Source organism: Canariomyces notabilis, assembly GCF_033297395.1.
Source record: "Canariomyces notabilis strain CBS 508.74 unplaced genomic scaffold N656scaffold_13, whole genome shotgun sequence".
Lineage (NCBI taxonomy): Eukaryota > Fungi > Ascomycota > Sordariomycetes > Sordariales > Chaetomiaceae > Canariomyces > Canariomyces notabilis.
This window is the reverse complement of record NW_027041835.1, coordinates 369,035-384,731: the sequence shown is the minus strand read 5'-3', so window position 1 is coordinate 384,731 and position 15,697 is coordinate 369,035. Positions and strand designations below refer to the sequence as shown.

The 15,697-nt window shown below is 54.4% G+C and overlaps 4 protein-coding genes across 4 annotated transcripts; 2 read left to right on the top strand and 2 right to left on the bottom strand.

The window, feature by feature from the left end:
- Nucleotides 1-717: 717 nt before the first annotated feature.
- Nucleotides 718-5,368, bottom strand: N656DRAFT_845725 (uncharacterized protein). The gene is made up of 2 exons (XM_064819210.1): nucleotides 4,290-5,368; nucleotides 718-4,231 (listed from the first exon to the last, which is right to left on the bottom strand). The coding sequence occupies exons 1-2, from the start codon at nucleotides 4,980-4,982 to the stop codon at nucleotides 1,085-1,087; spliced, it is 3,840 nt and encodes a 1,279-aa protein (XP_064669459.1). The 5' UTR covers nucleotides 4,983-5,368; the 3' UTR covers nucleotides 718-1,084.
- A 1,183-nt stretch (nucleotides 5,369-6,551) lies between these two features.
- N656DRAFT_790044 (uncharacterized protein) lies at nucleotides 6,552-8,000 on the top strand (the record flags this gene model as incomplete). Its single annotated transcript, XM_064816837.1, has 5 exons — nucleotides 6,552-6,608; nucleotides 6,678-6,729; nucleotides 6,831-6,973; nucleotides 7,028-7,211; nucleotides 7,282-8,000. 5 exons carry the CDS (start codon nucleotides 6,552-6,554, stop codon nucleotides 7,998-8,000), a joined length of 1,155 nt encoding a protein of 384 aa, XP_064669458.1.
- Nucleotides 8,001-8,671: 671 nt separating this feature from the next.
- N656DRAFT_681529 (uncharacterized protein) lies at nucleotides 8,672-9,033 on the bottom strand (the record flags this gene model as incomplete). The annotated part of the gene is made up of 2 exons (XM_064810560.1): nucleotides 8,672-8,857; nucleotides 8,950-9,033. Coding segments are annotated over 2 exons (270 nt in total), but the record flags the coding sequence as incomplete, so codon positions are not given.
- Nucleotides 9,034-9,607: 574 nt separating this feature from the next.
- N656DRAFT_780020 (PIN domain-like protein) lies at nucleotides 9,608-13,902 on the top strand. The gene has a single exon (XM_064815302.1). It carries the CDS (start codon nucleotides 9,871-9,873, stop codon nucleotides 13,633-13,635), a length of 3,765 nt encoding a protein of 1,254 aa, XP_064669456.1. The 5' UTR covers nucleotides 9,608-9,870; the 3' UTR covers nucleotides 13,636-13,902.
- Nucleotides 13,903-15,697: the final 1,795 nt, after the last annotated feature.

Genomic DNA, 15,697 nt, shown 5'->3' with positions numbered 1-15,697 from the left:
GAATATGGAGTTCCGAGATATCTCATTGGCCTCGTTTTGCGACTACTACGTTCAAGCGGAGATTATGCATCTTCTCCATATACGACGTGAAGGTTGTTGAAATGGAACGTCAAGAAGAAGGCAGCATATGGAGGAGGCAGAAAAAGCAGATAATGGCCAGTTGCCCATAGGGGTATCCTCCGGCCCAATCTGTAAAAAGAGTGGGGAGGGAGAGAAGATGCAATGGCTGGAAGTGGGAAATAAAAGCACGCGGAGTTAGAGGAGTTGGTTTTGCCGCTTACATGACAGGCCGGCACAGTTTCCCGTATCGCATCACACGATTTTCTCTACACGCAAACACATCTGATACCTCGTCTCTTCTTGGGGTGTCATGTGGTTTTGCGAGTCCTGTTTGCCTTTAGTGGCTCAGCTAGGTTTGGGAGCTCTGAGATAGTTGGTAGCCCACGCTAATATCACGAGGAATGTCTTGGTTTGGTTTCAATTCTTGTACATTGTTCAGTGGGCTCACCGTGAAAGTGGACATCTGTATAGATGTGTATGCTGCAGCAGTTGACGATGCGTCGTGTTTCGTGCATACCTTACTGTGTATGCTGCTGCCTCGCTGCCTCTCGAAGCAAACCTTTTTGCTCCAGTTCTGCGAGACACTACTCGCATCAAGTCCCTCCACCCGAGGTCAAATCCGCAAGAAAACATTGCCTAGAGTGATTATGTATGTACGTTGTGCACAGATCACTGAAATTGCTTTGCTGTTCATTTCCTAACCCACTTCCCCCTTCCCCTGGTCTTACCCAGCTAACGTTAATTGACAACCCCCTTCGTCCATGGATGTTGCTTAGGTTCGGGCGTCGTTCACTAAACTAAAGTAGCTGACGCCCACCCCACGAACACCGAACACCAGCCGACGAAGCAAGACAAGATTTACCACCCTTTTCCCCTGAGCCTGAAAAAGGTTCGATCATTCCACCCCTGCCAATCCTCACAAACCCGCACTCCATCTACCTAGCAAGCTATCCTCATCCCCCGGAACTATGACCCCCACCACCAAAACCCCCAAGCAAGGATAGCGGACCGAAGTTCAAAAGACCTACTCCTCCTCGTCCCTATACCGCAGGGGTTTCTGGCGCTTGCGGGCCGAGCGGTCGACGCCCTCGGCCGCCTCGTCGCCCTCCATCATTCCCGACCCAGACGCGGTACTGCCTCCGCGGCTATGGCCGTGGCTGCTGTGCCGTCGCCTCCGGCCGGAGGTCTGTGTTGTGGTCGTGGTCGTGGCGCTGACAGACGAGTTGGATAGCGTGTCGTACGGGGTGAGAATTGGCTGGAATATGTCTTGCCTATAGAACATGAAGCTTGCGGTGGTTGGGTGGGTGTTGTTGCTGTTATTATTACTACTACTATTATCATTATTACTTGGGGCGGTGGCGGTGGCGGCTATGCTGATCCCGTCATTCTCATGACGGTCTGCTCCTGCTTCGGGGCGGTTGTCGCCTAGCTCGGCGGCTTTGCGTTTCCTTCCTGCTGGTACGCCGGGGGCAGTTGTGGAGTTGGGAGAGCGGTGAGTCGAGTTCTGGCGATGGTTGCCGGGTATCTCTGGCTCGTCGTTCTTAGAGGCAGAGCTGACAGACTGATCGGTTGTTGTGGATTTGCTGGCCCTTCCGGCCGCCCCCGGAGGACGAGGATGCTTAGGCTTGCGTCCTGCGCCGGGGCGAGCGCCGCCTCGCTTTGAAACCTTTTTAACCAAGGGCCCTGTACCGTCGGTGGTGGCCTGTGTGCTGCTCGCGCCGGCCTCAGAGCCAGAGAAGCTTTGTTGAGGGTTTTGCATACTCGAATACGACCGCTTGAGGGTGTTTCGGGTAGGAGTCGTAGGGTTGGTGATGCCTCGGCCTGGTTGCTGATTACCGCTGAGCTCGACGTGCAGCTGTGAGCCCGGGCTGACCTCGTCGCCCATCTCGGCTGCCGTCGTGTGGGGGTGCTTCTTTTTGCGGCCCGCGCCTGGTCGCTTGCCACCACGCTTCTTGCGGCGTTTTGGAGTGTGGTCATCCCAGTCATCGCCCAAATCGTCATCGTCCATGATGGGAATATCATTCAGCCAGAGATCTTCGTCACCACGTTCATCGGGCGCAAAGTCGATGCCTTCACCATTCGCCTTGGACGTTGTCTTGCGTGCCGTGCCGCGCGCGGCGCTCCCTTTGCGCTTCTGGCCCGGCACAGTGTTGTTGGCGTCACCCGCCTTCTCGTTTCGCTCAACGAGCTTCTTTGTTAGGTTGGGGAAATTGTCGCCATAGTTGAAGAACAGCTCCTCCCCGGCCTTGATATCGCGGAGTGCTGTAAACTTGATGCGCCACTCGTGGTTCACATACATAATCTTTGGCATGATGTTGCACGTGTCGGATGCATGATTGATGTAGCGACTGAGGTTGCCATACATGGCAGCATCCACCCAGATACCCTCCTGCTCGAGCAAGGTAAATAGGTACGAGACCTTGTTCTCTTCGTCGAAGACATCACCGCGGCGATTCTCACGTCGAACACCTTCGTCATGACTTATAAGCTCGCCGGTGTATTCGATCACGAATTCATCCTGGGCAATGTCTTCAGCAGCGAAGAGGCCGTAGCCGCAACACTCGAGCTGCGACTTGCCCAACAGAACCGCCTTGGGAGCGCCGCGCTGCAAGGCAACGTTCTGGCACCCAGTGGAGTGCAGCTGCTCGTCGTATGCATTCTCCGGGTCCGCCCTCTCCTTGGCCCCGCAGCCTCTACAAAGGACAGGGTCGCACTCCCGGTTTAGCTGCACACAGATGCAGGGCCTGCCTTCTTTTTGCCGCTGGAGACATGTTTTGCCAGATGAATGACAAGCGCATCCTGTGAATTTGAGCGCACACTCGTCTGCCGTGCAGCGACAGAAGCGCTCGCAGAGTACGGGGTGAGAGCCAGCCGAGGCGCAGGGGCAGTTATTCGCCACAGTACAGGGGCCGTCGTGGTGGCAAGGAGCGTAAAGTTCACGCACGGCATGTTCGTGGGTAATAGTAGCATCTTGCCAGTCACCTAGCAGCTGCTTTTTCTTGCGGTCGTACCAAGGTACAGGCTTCGGTTTCGGGGGCTCGGCGCGTGGTTCGACCGGAGGCAGCGAGAGGTCCAACTCCTTGAACTTGCGATGGACATCCCAGCAAGGACGGCCCAGCACTGCACCCACAAAGCATTGCGGTTTCAGCGACGAGCTATAGCCGATAGTTGCAAACACCCACTCAAGCACGCCGACCTCGTTCTCAGACCAGGGCTTAACGGCCTGATTATAACTGCCTGTGTCGTAGCTACGGTAGCACTGGTTCCTGCACGGCTGGTGTGTTGGCCGGCTGACGGTGCCGTCGATTTGGCCGTTCCCCAGCGCCTCAACCTGGGCTGTCCACTTCTGTCGTAATGTCGGCGCAAGCCCTCCGATTTCTTCAAGAGAGAAGCACCGTTTCTGATTATCCCGCTCGATCTCCCCATGCTCACAGTCATGACTGAAGCAAATCAGGCATCCGAGGGTCGAGTAACTGCCCAATGACTCGATGATTTTCTGCATCAGGGCCTGATCACGAGGCTTTTGCGTGCCTGGCGCATCTTTTGCCCTTTTGTTGTCTAGGATAGGTTCGACCGACTTGTCAAGCATCAGCACGTCGCGCAGGCTAACGCGCCTTAACAGGAGTGAATCGTTGTTGAAGACGCGGTCAAAGGCTTGGGTAAAAACCTTGGCTCCCCTCGCCGCGTGAGGCGAACCAACATCGTCGGTGTGCGTATCCAGCAGGCTGGACTTTTGCTGGGGTGTGATGGCATTGTCACTTTGCGGCTGGGTTGCCATGTAGCGGATAAGAGCGGATTTTGTGCAGCCATCAATGGCCAGTTTGCGCAGCCAGGGCTCCAAGTATGTGGATAGCGTTGCTGCGTACTCATTCTGAACCCTCTTGATGAATTTCTGGTGCCGATTCTGGGTCTGGAAGCCAGACTTGCTGTCCAGGTTCTCTAGGTCAATGAGCCAGTTGCTGTACTTCTTCTCCTCGGCCGAGTTTGGATCTACATCGCGGAGATGGGGAACAAAGTTCAGCATCGAATTGAGTGCAAGGACATTTTTGCGGATCTCGACATGGTGAAAGCGGTATCCTGGGACAGGCTCCCTATCTGGCTTGATGGAGACAACGGGGTAGAAAAAGCGGCGCCCGTTGCCTTTTGATTTGCCGTATTCCCCATTGTGCTGCTGCACTGAGTGTTAGCGCTCGTCGCAACGCTGAGAGTGTGGCTCTGGGGCAGCTTGCCTTGAACTTTACCGCCATGGTCTCTTCGGGTGGAGGCTGGGCGCTGGTGTTATCGATGGCTTTGGACTTCATAGCAGCAAAGACGTCTATCGTGCTTAGGTGTCTTGGCTGGGGCGCCTTCTTGTCGGCTTCCTCCAGCACATACTCTACAAGTCGGGCATGGCCCTGGCCGACTTCCTCGGCAAGAGCGGCAAGCGCTGTAGCAACCTTTTCGACCGTCCATTGCATTCGTTCGGGAGTCTGATTGTTAGGTGTCGGACGGCTTCTGAGGGACCTGGTTGATGACTCTGGTGTGGGATGCGGTTGTTGCTGTTGAGCGCTGTGGTTGCTGCTGGGCGGAGGAGACTGCGAGTCCCGAACCTCATCTCGGATGAAGAAAGCAGACATTCGAGCGGACCTAGAGGGTGTCCCGTGACTCCCATCAGCGGCTCGGGCGGTGGGTCTGGCGGCAGATGGTGGGTTAGGGGTCGGCCTGTGCAAAGGAGTTGACGCTCTGGCGGGCTTTGAGTGCGGGGCCGAGGCTCGCTGCTGAGATCGTCGCTCTGACGGCGACTGCTGCCGCGCACGGATAGAGTCACTATTCCCAAAGATGATGGGCGTGGGCGGCGCTACTATAACTTCGTCGCAAGTCAAGCCGCCGTCGGGCAAGGGTTCTCGCGTGAGATCGACATGCTTGTCGTCGAAGAAAGGCATTTTGGCCCGTTCCCCGTCCCCTTTTCTCAATCCACCCACAAGCCCCGTGAATAGCGCATCAAGCGGCGCAATGCTCTTGGACTGGACCCTGCCGTCACCCGTGTCGTCTATGTGTCTTTTGCAACCGCCGTCTGAGCCCTTGAAAACGGGTGTCGATGACAGAGACTAAGCAGTGCAGCTTGGAGAAAAAAAATCAATTGCTCATGCCGCATGAGCAGCTGCTTCACACATGACACCGACTCCGCAGTCACTGAGTGAGATATCAATATGTTGACAATCGGCTGGGCAGCGTAGATTGCTGAGTGGTTCTCATGATAGATATTCAAATGAAGGCAGGTGAGACGCGGTGGATGAAGAGACGCGCTGCGATCCGTCTTGGCTCCACAGACTACAGTCCACACTGCAGCAGTCAGCACACTGAGCACAGCGCCCAAGAAAACGGGGGTGCACAGACCAACCTGCCTTTATTTCCCCTGACCAGGGCCAACAGGTGCGTGCAAACATCTATCATGTCATGGACTACAAATACTGGGGAAGAAAACGCCTCATGTAAATGTGACTCTGTAGCGAGTACAACTGAACTGATGAGGGCGTTGTACTGTACGCAGCAATGCCTTAGGTAGGTAATGACATACAGCGCGAGGTAAGTCGCAACAGTCCCTCACAGAGTCAACCTGCCTCATCTTCTCACTGAATGCTAATGGCTTCATCTAGGTCCCGATTGTAAGAAGATATGCTGCATTCAAGACGCCGGGGATGGACAGGACATTTTGAATGTTCATCTCTTGCCCCTTTTTCAAACACTTCCCAAGCTGCAATGATTCTAGGATTCCTCGCTGTCGTTTTGGCGAACCAAGCGCAATATGCCTTGGTCTGCCAGCGCTACGTTTGAATTTCCCACTCTTAACTACTAGGCTACAAAATAGATGACTGCCCGGTTCGGCCATATGACAAGGCGAAAATGGATAGCTTCTGTATATAATGTCAAACAGGGTGCCAATACTAGAATAATTGAAATTCAAGTAGGTGGATATAAATTCTCGGTACAAATGGTAAATGCAGGTAGGCCACCATACTGCAGGTGTGCAATTGGGCTATGTATATCATCTACTAACATATTGGTGGTCTTGGACACGTGTAGGACGTTATTTTGTGGGCAGTTTGCCTCCACACTTACCACAGCCCACCTACCAACTTCGAAGTACCCGTCCCTAAGTGCGTCGTACATTACGGTATACACCGACGTCATCTCGCTGCGCTGACGCCGCCGCACGACCGTCGTCGCATAAAAACGAACGCCCTGGTTCCATTTCCTCTTGGATGCCTGCTCCCTCTATACCGCGCGCAACCCCTTAGTCTCACAACTCCCGACGAACCTAAGTTCTCGCAGACCTTTGCACCACCATCCTCGCGCTATTGCCCGATCTCGCTCCGCCGACCATTGAAGTTTCCATTCCGCGAGGACAAGCAATCGCCACTGTTCCTTGACCACCGGAGTCAGGCTTAATCTACGCCAAGCCAAAACAAAACAAAACCGTCATCGCTGCTACCACTGGCCTAGCAGTCGCAATGCATCGGACTTATTCTATGCGCGCCACGCGCGCGCCAACTGCGTCACAGATCCAGGTACTGCTGGGGACCGAACTGCCACTGCGCAGGCCCTGATCAACGGTCTCGCTAACAAATTTGACCTAGAACCCACCGCCTCCCCCCTCGAGCACCAAGTCGCATAGGCTCTTTGGTCGAGGTGGCCTCGGTGAGCTGCGCCCGACCCCTTCCCCAGCGGAACCCCAGTCGTGACTGCAGACTTCCTTGAGATCGGCACACTCATTGTTGGGGGGTTAACAGGAGGCTTAGGACATGCTCTACGACGCAACACGGCCGGCGCCTTCGGACCCGACCTCGCGAAGAAGCTCTCACAACTTGTCAAGATGGAGAAAAATGTCATGCGGAGCTTAGAACTGGTGGCCAAGGAGCGCATGGAGGTTGCTGTACGTCCCCAAAGACCGTCGCTATCGACCAATAGCTAACACTTTGCACTTCAGCAACAATTGTCAATCTGGGGCGAGGCCTGCGACGAGGACGTTTCGGACGTCACAGACAAATTAGGCGTTCTACTATATGAGATTGGCGAGCTCGAAGATCAATACGTTGACAGATACGACCAGTACCGCATCACCATGAAGAGTATTAGGAATATAGAGGCTTCGGTACAGCCCAGCAGAGACAGTACGAGCCACTTCAAGTTTCACATAAACAGAGTTCGATCCAAACGCTGACATCTTGCCCCGACGGACAGGGAAGCAAAAAATAACCGACCAAATCGCGCAGCTGAAATACAAGGAACCGAACTCACCCCGCATCGTCGTCCTGGAGCAAGAGCTGGTGCGCGCAGAAGCCGAGTCGCTAGTAGCCGAGGCACAGCTGTCCAACATCACGCGCGAGAAGATCAAGGCGGCATACAGCTACCAGTTTGACGCGCTGCGCGAGCACTGCGAGAAGGTAGCCATCATTGCGGGGTACGGCAAGCACCTGCTTGAGCTGATCGACGACACGCCCGTCACGCCGGGTGAGACGCGCGCCGCCTACGACGGCTACGAGGCCAGCAAGGCCATTATCCAGGACTGCGAGGACGCCCTGACAAACTGGGTCACGCAGAACGCCGCCGTGAACGCCAAGCTGTCCACCCGTGCCCGCACCCTCTCCCAGCGCCGTCGGAACGGTATCAAAGCCCGCTCCGAGGGCCAGCATCTCCTCCAGGGCCAGGGTAGGGTCCAGGGCGGCGTACCGGCTGGTGCCGGGCATGACTTGTCAACGCAGGACACTCCACTAAGTGATAGGGAGCATTGGATGCCTGTGCGCCACAAGGAGGAGGGGTACGCTGACGAGGGGGAAGAGGAGGTCGAGGAGGAAGAGGAGAATGACCTGGACGCTCCGAGTCATACGGTCCTGGGCAGTGAGTCGGGCTTGAACGGCGAGGGTACCCGCGGGCGAAATCAGGAGCCGGTTGACGCCTAGCCAAGGTTTTGGGTGTCTTGAGACAAGCTGTTGTTCTGCGTGCCATTTGACGACAGAGAACAGCGGCAGCGACAGCGGGAATTCATAAGGGTTTTCGGCTTGGAGTTTTCGGGGATTTCACACACGCACATGCACCTACCCACGACACACACTCGCACACAGTCGGAAAGAAACCCCTCACGGCGGAGTCGGCTTGCTTGTGTTTTACGATTTCAGTCAGAGCCAGCGACCGCTCTCTCCTGCGAGAACCGATTGCAGTATAATTGGTAATGACTGAATGGCACAACAGGATCGGTAGATGGACGGTTTGGTACGGTTTGGCAATGAAGCTTTAATGTAAAGGTTCGGACGAAGACGGCAATCGGCGACTTGGGTTCAAAGGGGCAACAACCACACGGATGATTTTAATGTAACTACTTATTAACGTCGATTTCCTCTGGCACATGATATGTTTTATTAGCTTTTCTGGTTCGGCTCATTCTCATGTTCCTCTGCCGTACTATGAATGTGTTGCTTTCAATCTTGCAATGGCTGGCGGCGGACCTCGGAATAGCGTTTAATACACGACCAGTCACCTAGGTGAAGTCAGGTACTGATGACCCCGGTTTCCCCATCCCCTGCTCCTCTAGCCCCTGAACTTTCATTTGCCTGCCCCTCATCTGACTCGCAAACTCCTCCACCTCAATGCGAACAATATGCCGCCCCGGCACCACTACTAGTCCTAGGTAGCGCGATGTCATGTCCATCTTGACTTTGCCCGTGCTTGGGTCTGTCCCTGCGGCTGCCGCCGCCGCTGAGACTTGCTGGGGCGTCGGGTGACGGTATTCATAAGTGTGTTGGAGGACCAGGTTGCTTTCCTTTTCATTTTGCAGGTTGAGATTTCCGTGTTTAATGTTTAGTCTTCAAAAATAAATGGATAGGCTAGAATCTTGAGAGAGGGGGAACGAACTGAATCGGTGCATTTGAATGTGCCCCAGAACATGCGTGTATCGGTTGTAGTTACACGGAGATTCTTGTTCAGGATGGACTGTAGAAATTCGGCAGCGGCTTGCTTCTGCTGCTGTTGGTCTTGTTGATCTTGGACTGGTGGCGGCGAGGAGGGTGTGGAGCCGGAGTCGTTGTCCATATCGGCCTGTTGACTGCTCTTGTCTCTTCGTTTCCTAAGAAATCAAAGAGAATACAGGTTATCTGGGTAGTCTCATAATCAGAGCGCTAAGACTAGTGAAGTGAGATTCAAGAAGTCCAACTATTGGAATGTATAAGCGGGATGGCGCTGGGAAATGGATTGCTATCAGAGTGCTAATCGCGATGTCTGTACTTGGTCAAAGAAATCAACTGCACGAAAAGCATTCAAGGCTGTTTAAGTGTATTCGTAATCTCGATCAGGTTGGATGTTTCCGTTCAACTGCCCCACGGTGCTTTCTGGCAGCAGCGCTGGCAGCCAGACGACCGGGAAATAATCAACCAATCGATAAGCAGCAGATAAGGCAGTGACGATGCTTGGCAGCAGACAGCCGTGGGCCGTGGCAGCCCAGCAGGGGTGGCATAGCGGATCCACAGTACGGGTACCTTCGTACGAAGTGTCTGACTCTCGATTCGACTTCATCCATAAACCTCCACCGCCATCAAAGTTGCCACACCCAGCTCTCCTCGCGACTTAGAGGACGCATTCGGCTTCACAGCATCTCACCTATGCTCTCCTTCACCAATAAACTCACTATACCAATCAAAGGTGTCTTCAAATGAAGCCGCTTGTGCTTGACTTGGCAACCCTCACCAGGGTACCTTGACTCGTTGAGTCATTGGACAATCCTCACTCACACTCTGTCACCGTCAGCGATTCTAACTCATTACCTGAGGAACCGTAAAAATGGGTGTCCAAGGGCTCTGGACTGTGGTGCAGCCGTGTGCGCGGCCCACAAACCTATCAACGCTGAACCGCAAGCGCCTCGCCATTGATGCTTCCATCTGGATATACCAGTTCCTCAAGGCAGTCCGCGACAAAGAGGGCAACGCCTTGCGCAACAGCCATGTTGTCGGCTTCTTTCGCCGCATTTGCAAACTCTTGTGGTACGGTGTAAACCCCGTTTTCGTCTTTGACGGTGGTGCTCCCGCCTTGAAACGCGCCACGCTCCAAGGCCGCCGCAGACGCCGTGAGGGCCGCCGTGAGGATGCCGTGCGCACCGCTGGAAAGCTTCTCGCCGTCCAGATGCAGCGCATTGCCGAAGAGGAGGAAGAGAAGCGCAAGAGGCGTGAGGAAGCTGCGTCAAGTGCCGCCGCAAGAGAAGTCGAAGAGGAGCAGGAAGATTTACCCAGCATGGATCAGATAGTGTATGCGGATGAGCTCGGCATGTCAAAGCAGGAACGCCAGAGGAGCCGGCGTTTTCACAAACAAGATGCTTATCATCTGCCCGAGCTGGAAAATGGCATCGAAGCCATGGGCAAGCCAAATGACCCTCGCATCATGAGCATTGATGAGCTCGAGGAATACGCGAGACAGTTCAACGACGGCGAGGACATTAATCTCTACGACTTTAGCAAGATTGACTTTGATGGAGAATTCTTCAAGAGCCTACCGCCCGCTGATCGTTACAACATCCTGAACGCTGCTAGGTTGCGGAGCCGCCTGAGAATGGGTCTGAGCAAAGACCAGCTGGACCATATGTTTCCGGACCGTATGGCCTTCTCGAGGTTCCAGATTGAGAGAGTCAAGGAGAGAAATCACCTGACACAGCGTCTCATGTATGAAATGGGAATGGCTGGCACTGACTTGACAATTGGCGTGAACCGCGTTGCCGGGGAAAGGGATCGGGAGTATATCCTAGTCAAGAATGAGGGCGCCGAAGGAGGTTGGGCTCTCGGTGTTGTCAGCAAGGAGAAGGACAGGGGCCAGATACACAAGCCCATCGATGTTGACGCACTCGAGTTCCAATATCAAGGGAAGGACGACGAGGATGAGTGGGAGGACGAGGAGTTTGAGGACATCCCCATCGAGGGCTTGAACAGGCTGCCAAAGCCCCGTCTTGGTAACAACAATGCCTACCAACAAGCACAGGGCCTAGACTCTGCCCGACAGCAGTTTTACGATTCTCGGCAAACGGAAGGAGATGCACCAGAGGAGTCGCTGTTCGTTGAGAATGAGAACGACACTGACCTTCAAGGGGAAGACGATTCCCTCCAAGCCGACGAAAGAGAGGACTTGAACCGCGCCATCGCACTGTCGCTACAAAATCAGCACGGTGTTGGGCTTCAAGATAGAAACGACGATGAAGAAGAACCTGACACTGCAGCAACGCCGAAGTGGAGGCAGAAGGCTGTGGAGGCTGCAAAGCCCATCACTAGCGCTAGCGGGAGGATGGTTGCGCATATCGTAAACAACAGAGCAAATGCCGCTGTGCCAAGGCGCCGGAATAGTGAAAGCAGCGACAGCGATGTCGATTTTCAGTCAGCTTTGGCGGCCGCTAGAAAGAAGCAGCCGAAACCACAACCAGCATCCGTCAAAGCCAACGTCAAGAATCCATTTGACGGGCCGCTTCCGTTTGAAAAGCTCGACTGGCGTGGCATGTTTGGTGGCAAGGTAACGTCCACAACAGAGCGGCGAGAAAACCCTCCGGAAGCCCAGACCGGTGAGCTAGAAGCTGTCTCTGATGATGAGGCTGGCGGGTTTGTGAGAGAATCAGAGGTTGATGATCTGCCAAAGAAAGACGATAAACCTCTCCCATTACCGCCGTGGCTAACAGACACGTCGGATATTCGGGAATCCGTGAGGAAACAACAAGAGGTAGACAGGCTGATGAACGAAGCGGATGAGGAGATGGTTATGGGAGAGGATCTCCACTTAGGTCAGCGACAAGAGGATGGCATTATCGAGATTGAGTCGGAGAGTGGTGACGACAGCGATATTGAAATCATCGACGCGCCTCCCGCAGCAAAGCCCCACTCCAATGAACGGCCAGGAGCCAGCCTTCCCTCTATGGAGGACGATATCGTCAAGCCCGCTCCGGAGCAAGCGAGGGCGGTCGTCACCGAAACCCCAGACGGAGGTATGGATATCAGTACCAAGCCACGCACGCCCGCTCAAAAATCTCTAGATCTAGAGACACCCAATGGACTCAAGGGTCAGTCGGTAGGAATGAACCCGGGTCCGGAAGACATGGAGGAGGAAGATGTGGAGTTTGAGGACGTGGTTCTGCCCGCTCAAACCGGAGCCTCCGAAGAAGCTGTCAATGGCGAACAGATGTCTGAAGCTGCTCGCATTGAGGCCGAGCTTTACGGCGACGGCACACCGCCACCTGCGCAGCAGACAAGAATCGAAGGGTTTGCAATGCACCACGAAGACTCGATTATCGACCCGGACGCCCCGGGTCCCGAAGAATTTGATGAGTTCAGCGACCCAGAGGAAGAGGAACTCCTGGCACAGATGGCCGAAGAAGCCGAAGAACACGCCCGTTTCGCGAGCCAACTAAACAATAAGTCTCAACGCGAGAATCAAGACGCTTATGAGAAAGAACTACGCGCCCTTCGCAACCAACAAAAGAAAGACCGCCGTGACGCCGACGAGGTCACGCAGATCATGGTAAGCGAGTGCCAGGCTCTCCTGCGCCTCTTCGGCATTCCGTACATAACGGCACCCATGGAAGCCGAGGCACAATGCGCCGAGTTAGTGCGCTTGAACCTCGTCGATGGCATTGTCACTGACGACTCTGACATCTTCCTTTTTGGCGGCACACGCGTCTATAAGAACATGTTCAACAGCAACAAGTTTGTCGAGTGCTACCTCGCCCAGGATCTCGAGACTGAGCTCTCCCTCTCACGAGAGCAGCTCATCTCTCTTGCCCAGCTGCTCGGATCCGATTACACCGAGGGCATCCCCGGCGTGGGACCTGTTACCGCCGTGGAGATTTTGTCGGAATTCCCCGGCAAAGACGGCCTCGCCGCTTTCAAGGACTGGTGGCAAGACGTGCAGAACCGCGGCCGTCCTAAGGAGGCGGACGCGGACTCGCCGTTCCGCAGAAAGTTCCGCAAGGCCCATGCCACGAAGCTGTTCTTGCCCGTAGGGTTCCCCAGTCCTGCCGTGTTTGATGCCTACCTTCATCCTGAAGTGGACAGCGATCCTGAGCCTTTCCAGTGGGGCGTTCCGGATTTGGAAGGTTTGAGACAATTCCTCATGACCACCATCGGGTGGAGCCAGGAACGCACGGATGAGGTTCTCGTGCCCGTCATCAAGGACATGAATCGCCGCGAGGTGGAGGGGACACAGAGTAATATTACCAGGTACTTCCAGGGAAGTGTGGGGGTAGGGGCAAAGGAGGCATTTGCGCCTCGGCAGAGGGGGCTTAAGGGGAGTAAGAGGATGGCGGACGCGGTCAGTAGGCTGCGGGCGAAGACGGGCGAGGGTGCGGGGGCCCGGGGTTCATCCGCCGTTGGAGCATCTGGGGAGTCGGAGAAGGTGAGGAGAAAACGGAAAACAAGGGGCACGGTTGCTGCTTCTGACGAGGAGGAGAGGGAAGAGGAGAACGAGAATGGTGAAGGAGATGAGGGTGAAGCGGATCCGGATGTTGTAAGTGCGAAGGGAAAGGGCAAGAGGAAGAGAGCTAGCGGTGCCCCTGCTAGGGGCAAGAAATCGAAGTCGTAGAGCTCAGCTAGTGTATCATTGGGGGATTACGGTCAAGCCTGCACTTAACACACTTCACCCGTCTCAAATGGTCCGACCCGCCAATGGGCTCTTTCCTTTCTGGCCACGAGTCAAACACCAATATTCATCTGGATCTGTTGTTCCTCGACGACCTGACGTTGAAAGTTTGTTCTCGCCGTATATCTATTGTTTCAACCTCGTCCTGAATCAGTCAACTGAAGCAGGCAAGAAGTCGCTGGGTTGAACCTTAACCTGTAACACTTCGACCGCTTGTAAGATCCTTGGCCGCTGACCATTATCAACTCAGGGAATGCTGTCGTACTAACCATCAGATCGTAGAGATCGATAGCAGGGGCTACAGCGGCGTTGTTCCCCTAAGCCGAAAAAGCGAATGTTTTCTGCCTCCGGTTGTAAAAAGTGTGGGTTTTTGCAACCATCTTTCTCTGCTGCTTGCCTCTCTCCACATGCCCCTTCGGCCGCTCTGGGTCTTTGTGGTCCAAGGAGTAGCGACGGCAAGCTGCACATCGGCGCTCCTACCCCCTCAGGTTGTAGGCAGTTTGGGTTTTGCAGCTGTTGTTTCCCCGGCTCCGTGGTCTCGCTCTCTCTTCTAGACTGCCGGTATTTCTGGCCGGTTTCAACCATATTCCTTGGTCGTTCTGCTCCATGGTTTTCCGCTTTAAGCCTCAAGTCCAAATCGTGACAAGCCATACATCGGTGCTCGTTGTTGCACCACACCGCATAGTACAGGTTGTGCTCCCCACTGATGATGCGCAGAGCCTTGTACGTGTTGTTGAATATGACACGGGAATCGTCAGGATCCGGGCGAAAGACCTTTCCCTCCCTCGGAGATGGCGTATCCCCAGTACTCGACCGTGACGTGCTTGTGGAGAGCGGAGGCGGCCTCTTGGGGCTCGCTCTTGCTTATTGGGACAGTCTCGCCCGGCATATCGGGCTGCATTTCCATTCATCATTTCAGGTTGTCAATGAAGATGGGCTGCCAGACCTGCTGCGATGACATTTGTAACCCGGTGTATTCGCATAACGCAATCACACGATCGCCCTGTTGGGCACCATGGCCGTTAATAATAGAAATCGAACTAGGCACCTCAGTCACAGTGGACAGGGCTGAAGGGACTCCGAGTAGGAGCCGTTACGCTCTCCTCAGGGGGGGGGGTGAAAGTAAGAAGGAGGACTTAATCTAAATACCTACGACCTTACCTAATGCAATCAGACATTCCCTTGATGAGCTCCTTCCAAGTTCCATTCATCAAATTACCATCGCCCTTCTTACATCAAATAATCGTTTTGTAGGGCGGCAGCCTGCAATTCCCTAAGTTCCTGGGCACCTTGAACGGATGCGAACTGCTGTTGACCAGCTAGGTATGACATCTAAGTTCCAGCCCAGGGAGAGCATTCAACTATCTCTCGTTTGGGATTTGTTCTTTCTATAGATGATTCATGGTCGACGGAGGGTGAAGGTGGAAGAGAGAGGATGAGAGAGAGAGGGGGGGGGGGGTTTATAGGTAACGCGCTTTGCTCTCGTTGGTGTTTCTGGGAAGGTTCCATCCACTTGCTGTCCTGCTTGGATTTGGAAGCTACGATCGAGATTGTTCCTCCCGTACTAGATCTACATGAAATGGAGACTGCGAGAAACTGACGGCGGTTCTTACACTGGAGATTAAGGTAACTGAGGCGCTACTGGTGTATCTGCACTAGGCTAAGGGGGTGGTTCATTAGAGCGGTAGGAATGTTGATGGGCGGGGATCTAGACTGGACTTTATCAGCAAGAGAATCCGACCTTGAGGGCAACATCGGATGGAAGAATGGACAAAAAATGGCATAAAGCTCAGGCGGGAGCGCCACTGGTTCTACCTGAAATCGAACCGGTGACCTCCCGCCCTACGAAACCGTGCGCAACGATTTCCTAGTTAGCTGGCATTCTCCACTCGGCCACAGAATAAATTCTCTGGCGGAGTCTAACTTGCTTGACCGGGAAGGAAATGAGGGCTATATACCGTGACCTCCCTCGCTCAGTGCTCCCAGTCCACGTGCTCAGCTCCCT

Bases quoted from the DNA above. Each gene is read 5' to 3' on its own strand.
- N656DRAFT_780020 (XM_064815302.1), top strand. From the start codon at position 9,871: ATGGGTGTCCAAGGGCTCTGGACTGTGGTGCAGCCGTGTGCGCGGCCC.
- N656DRAFT_845725 (XM_064819210.1), bottom strand. From the start codon at position 4,982: ATGCCTTTCTTCGACGACAAGCATGTCGATCTCACGCGAGAACCCTTG. The intron at 4,232-4,289 runs GCAAGCTGCCCC...CACTCAGTGCAG, and splicing joins CCATGGCGGTAAAGTTCAAG to CAGCACAATGGGGAATACGG.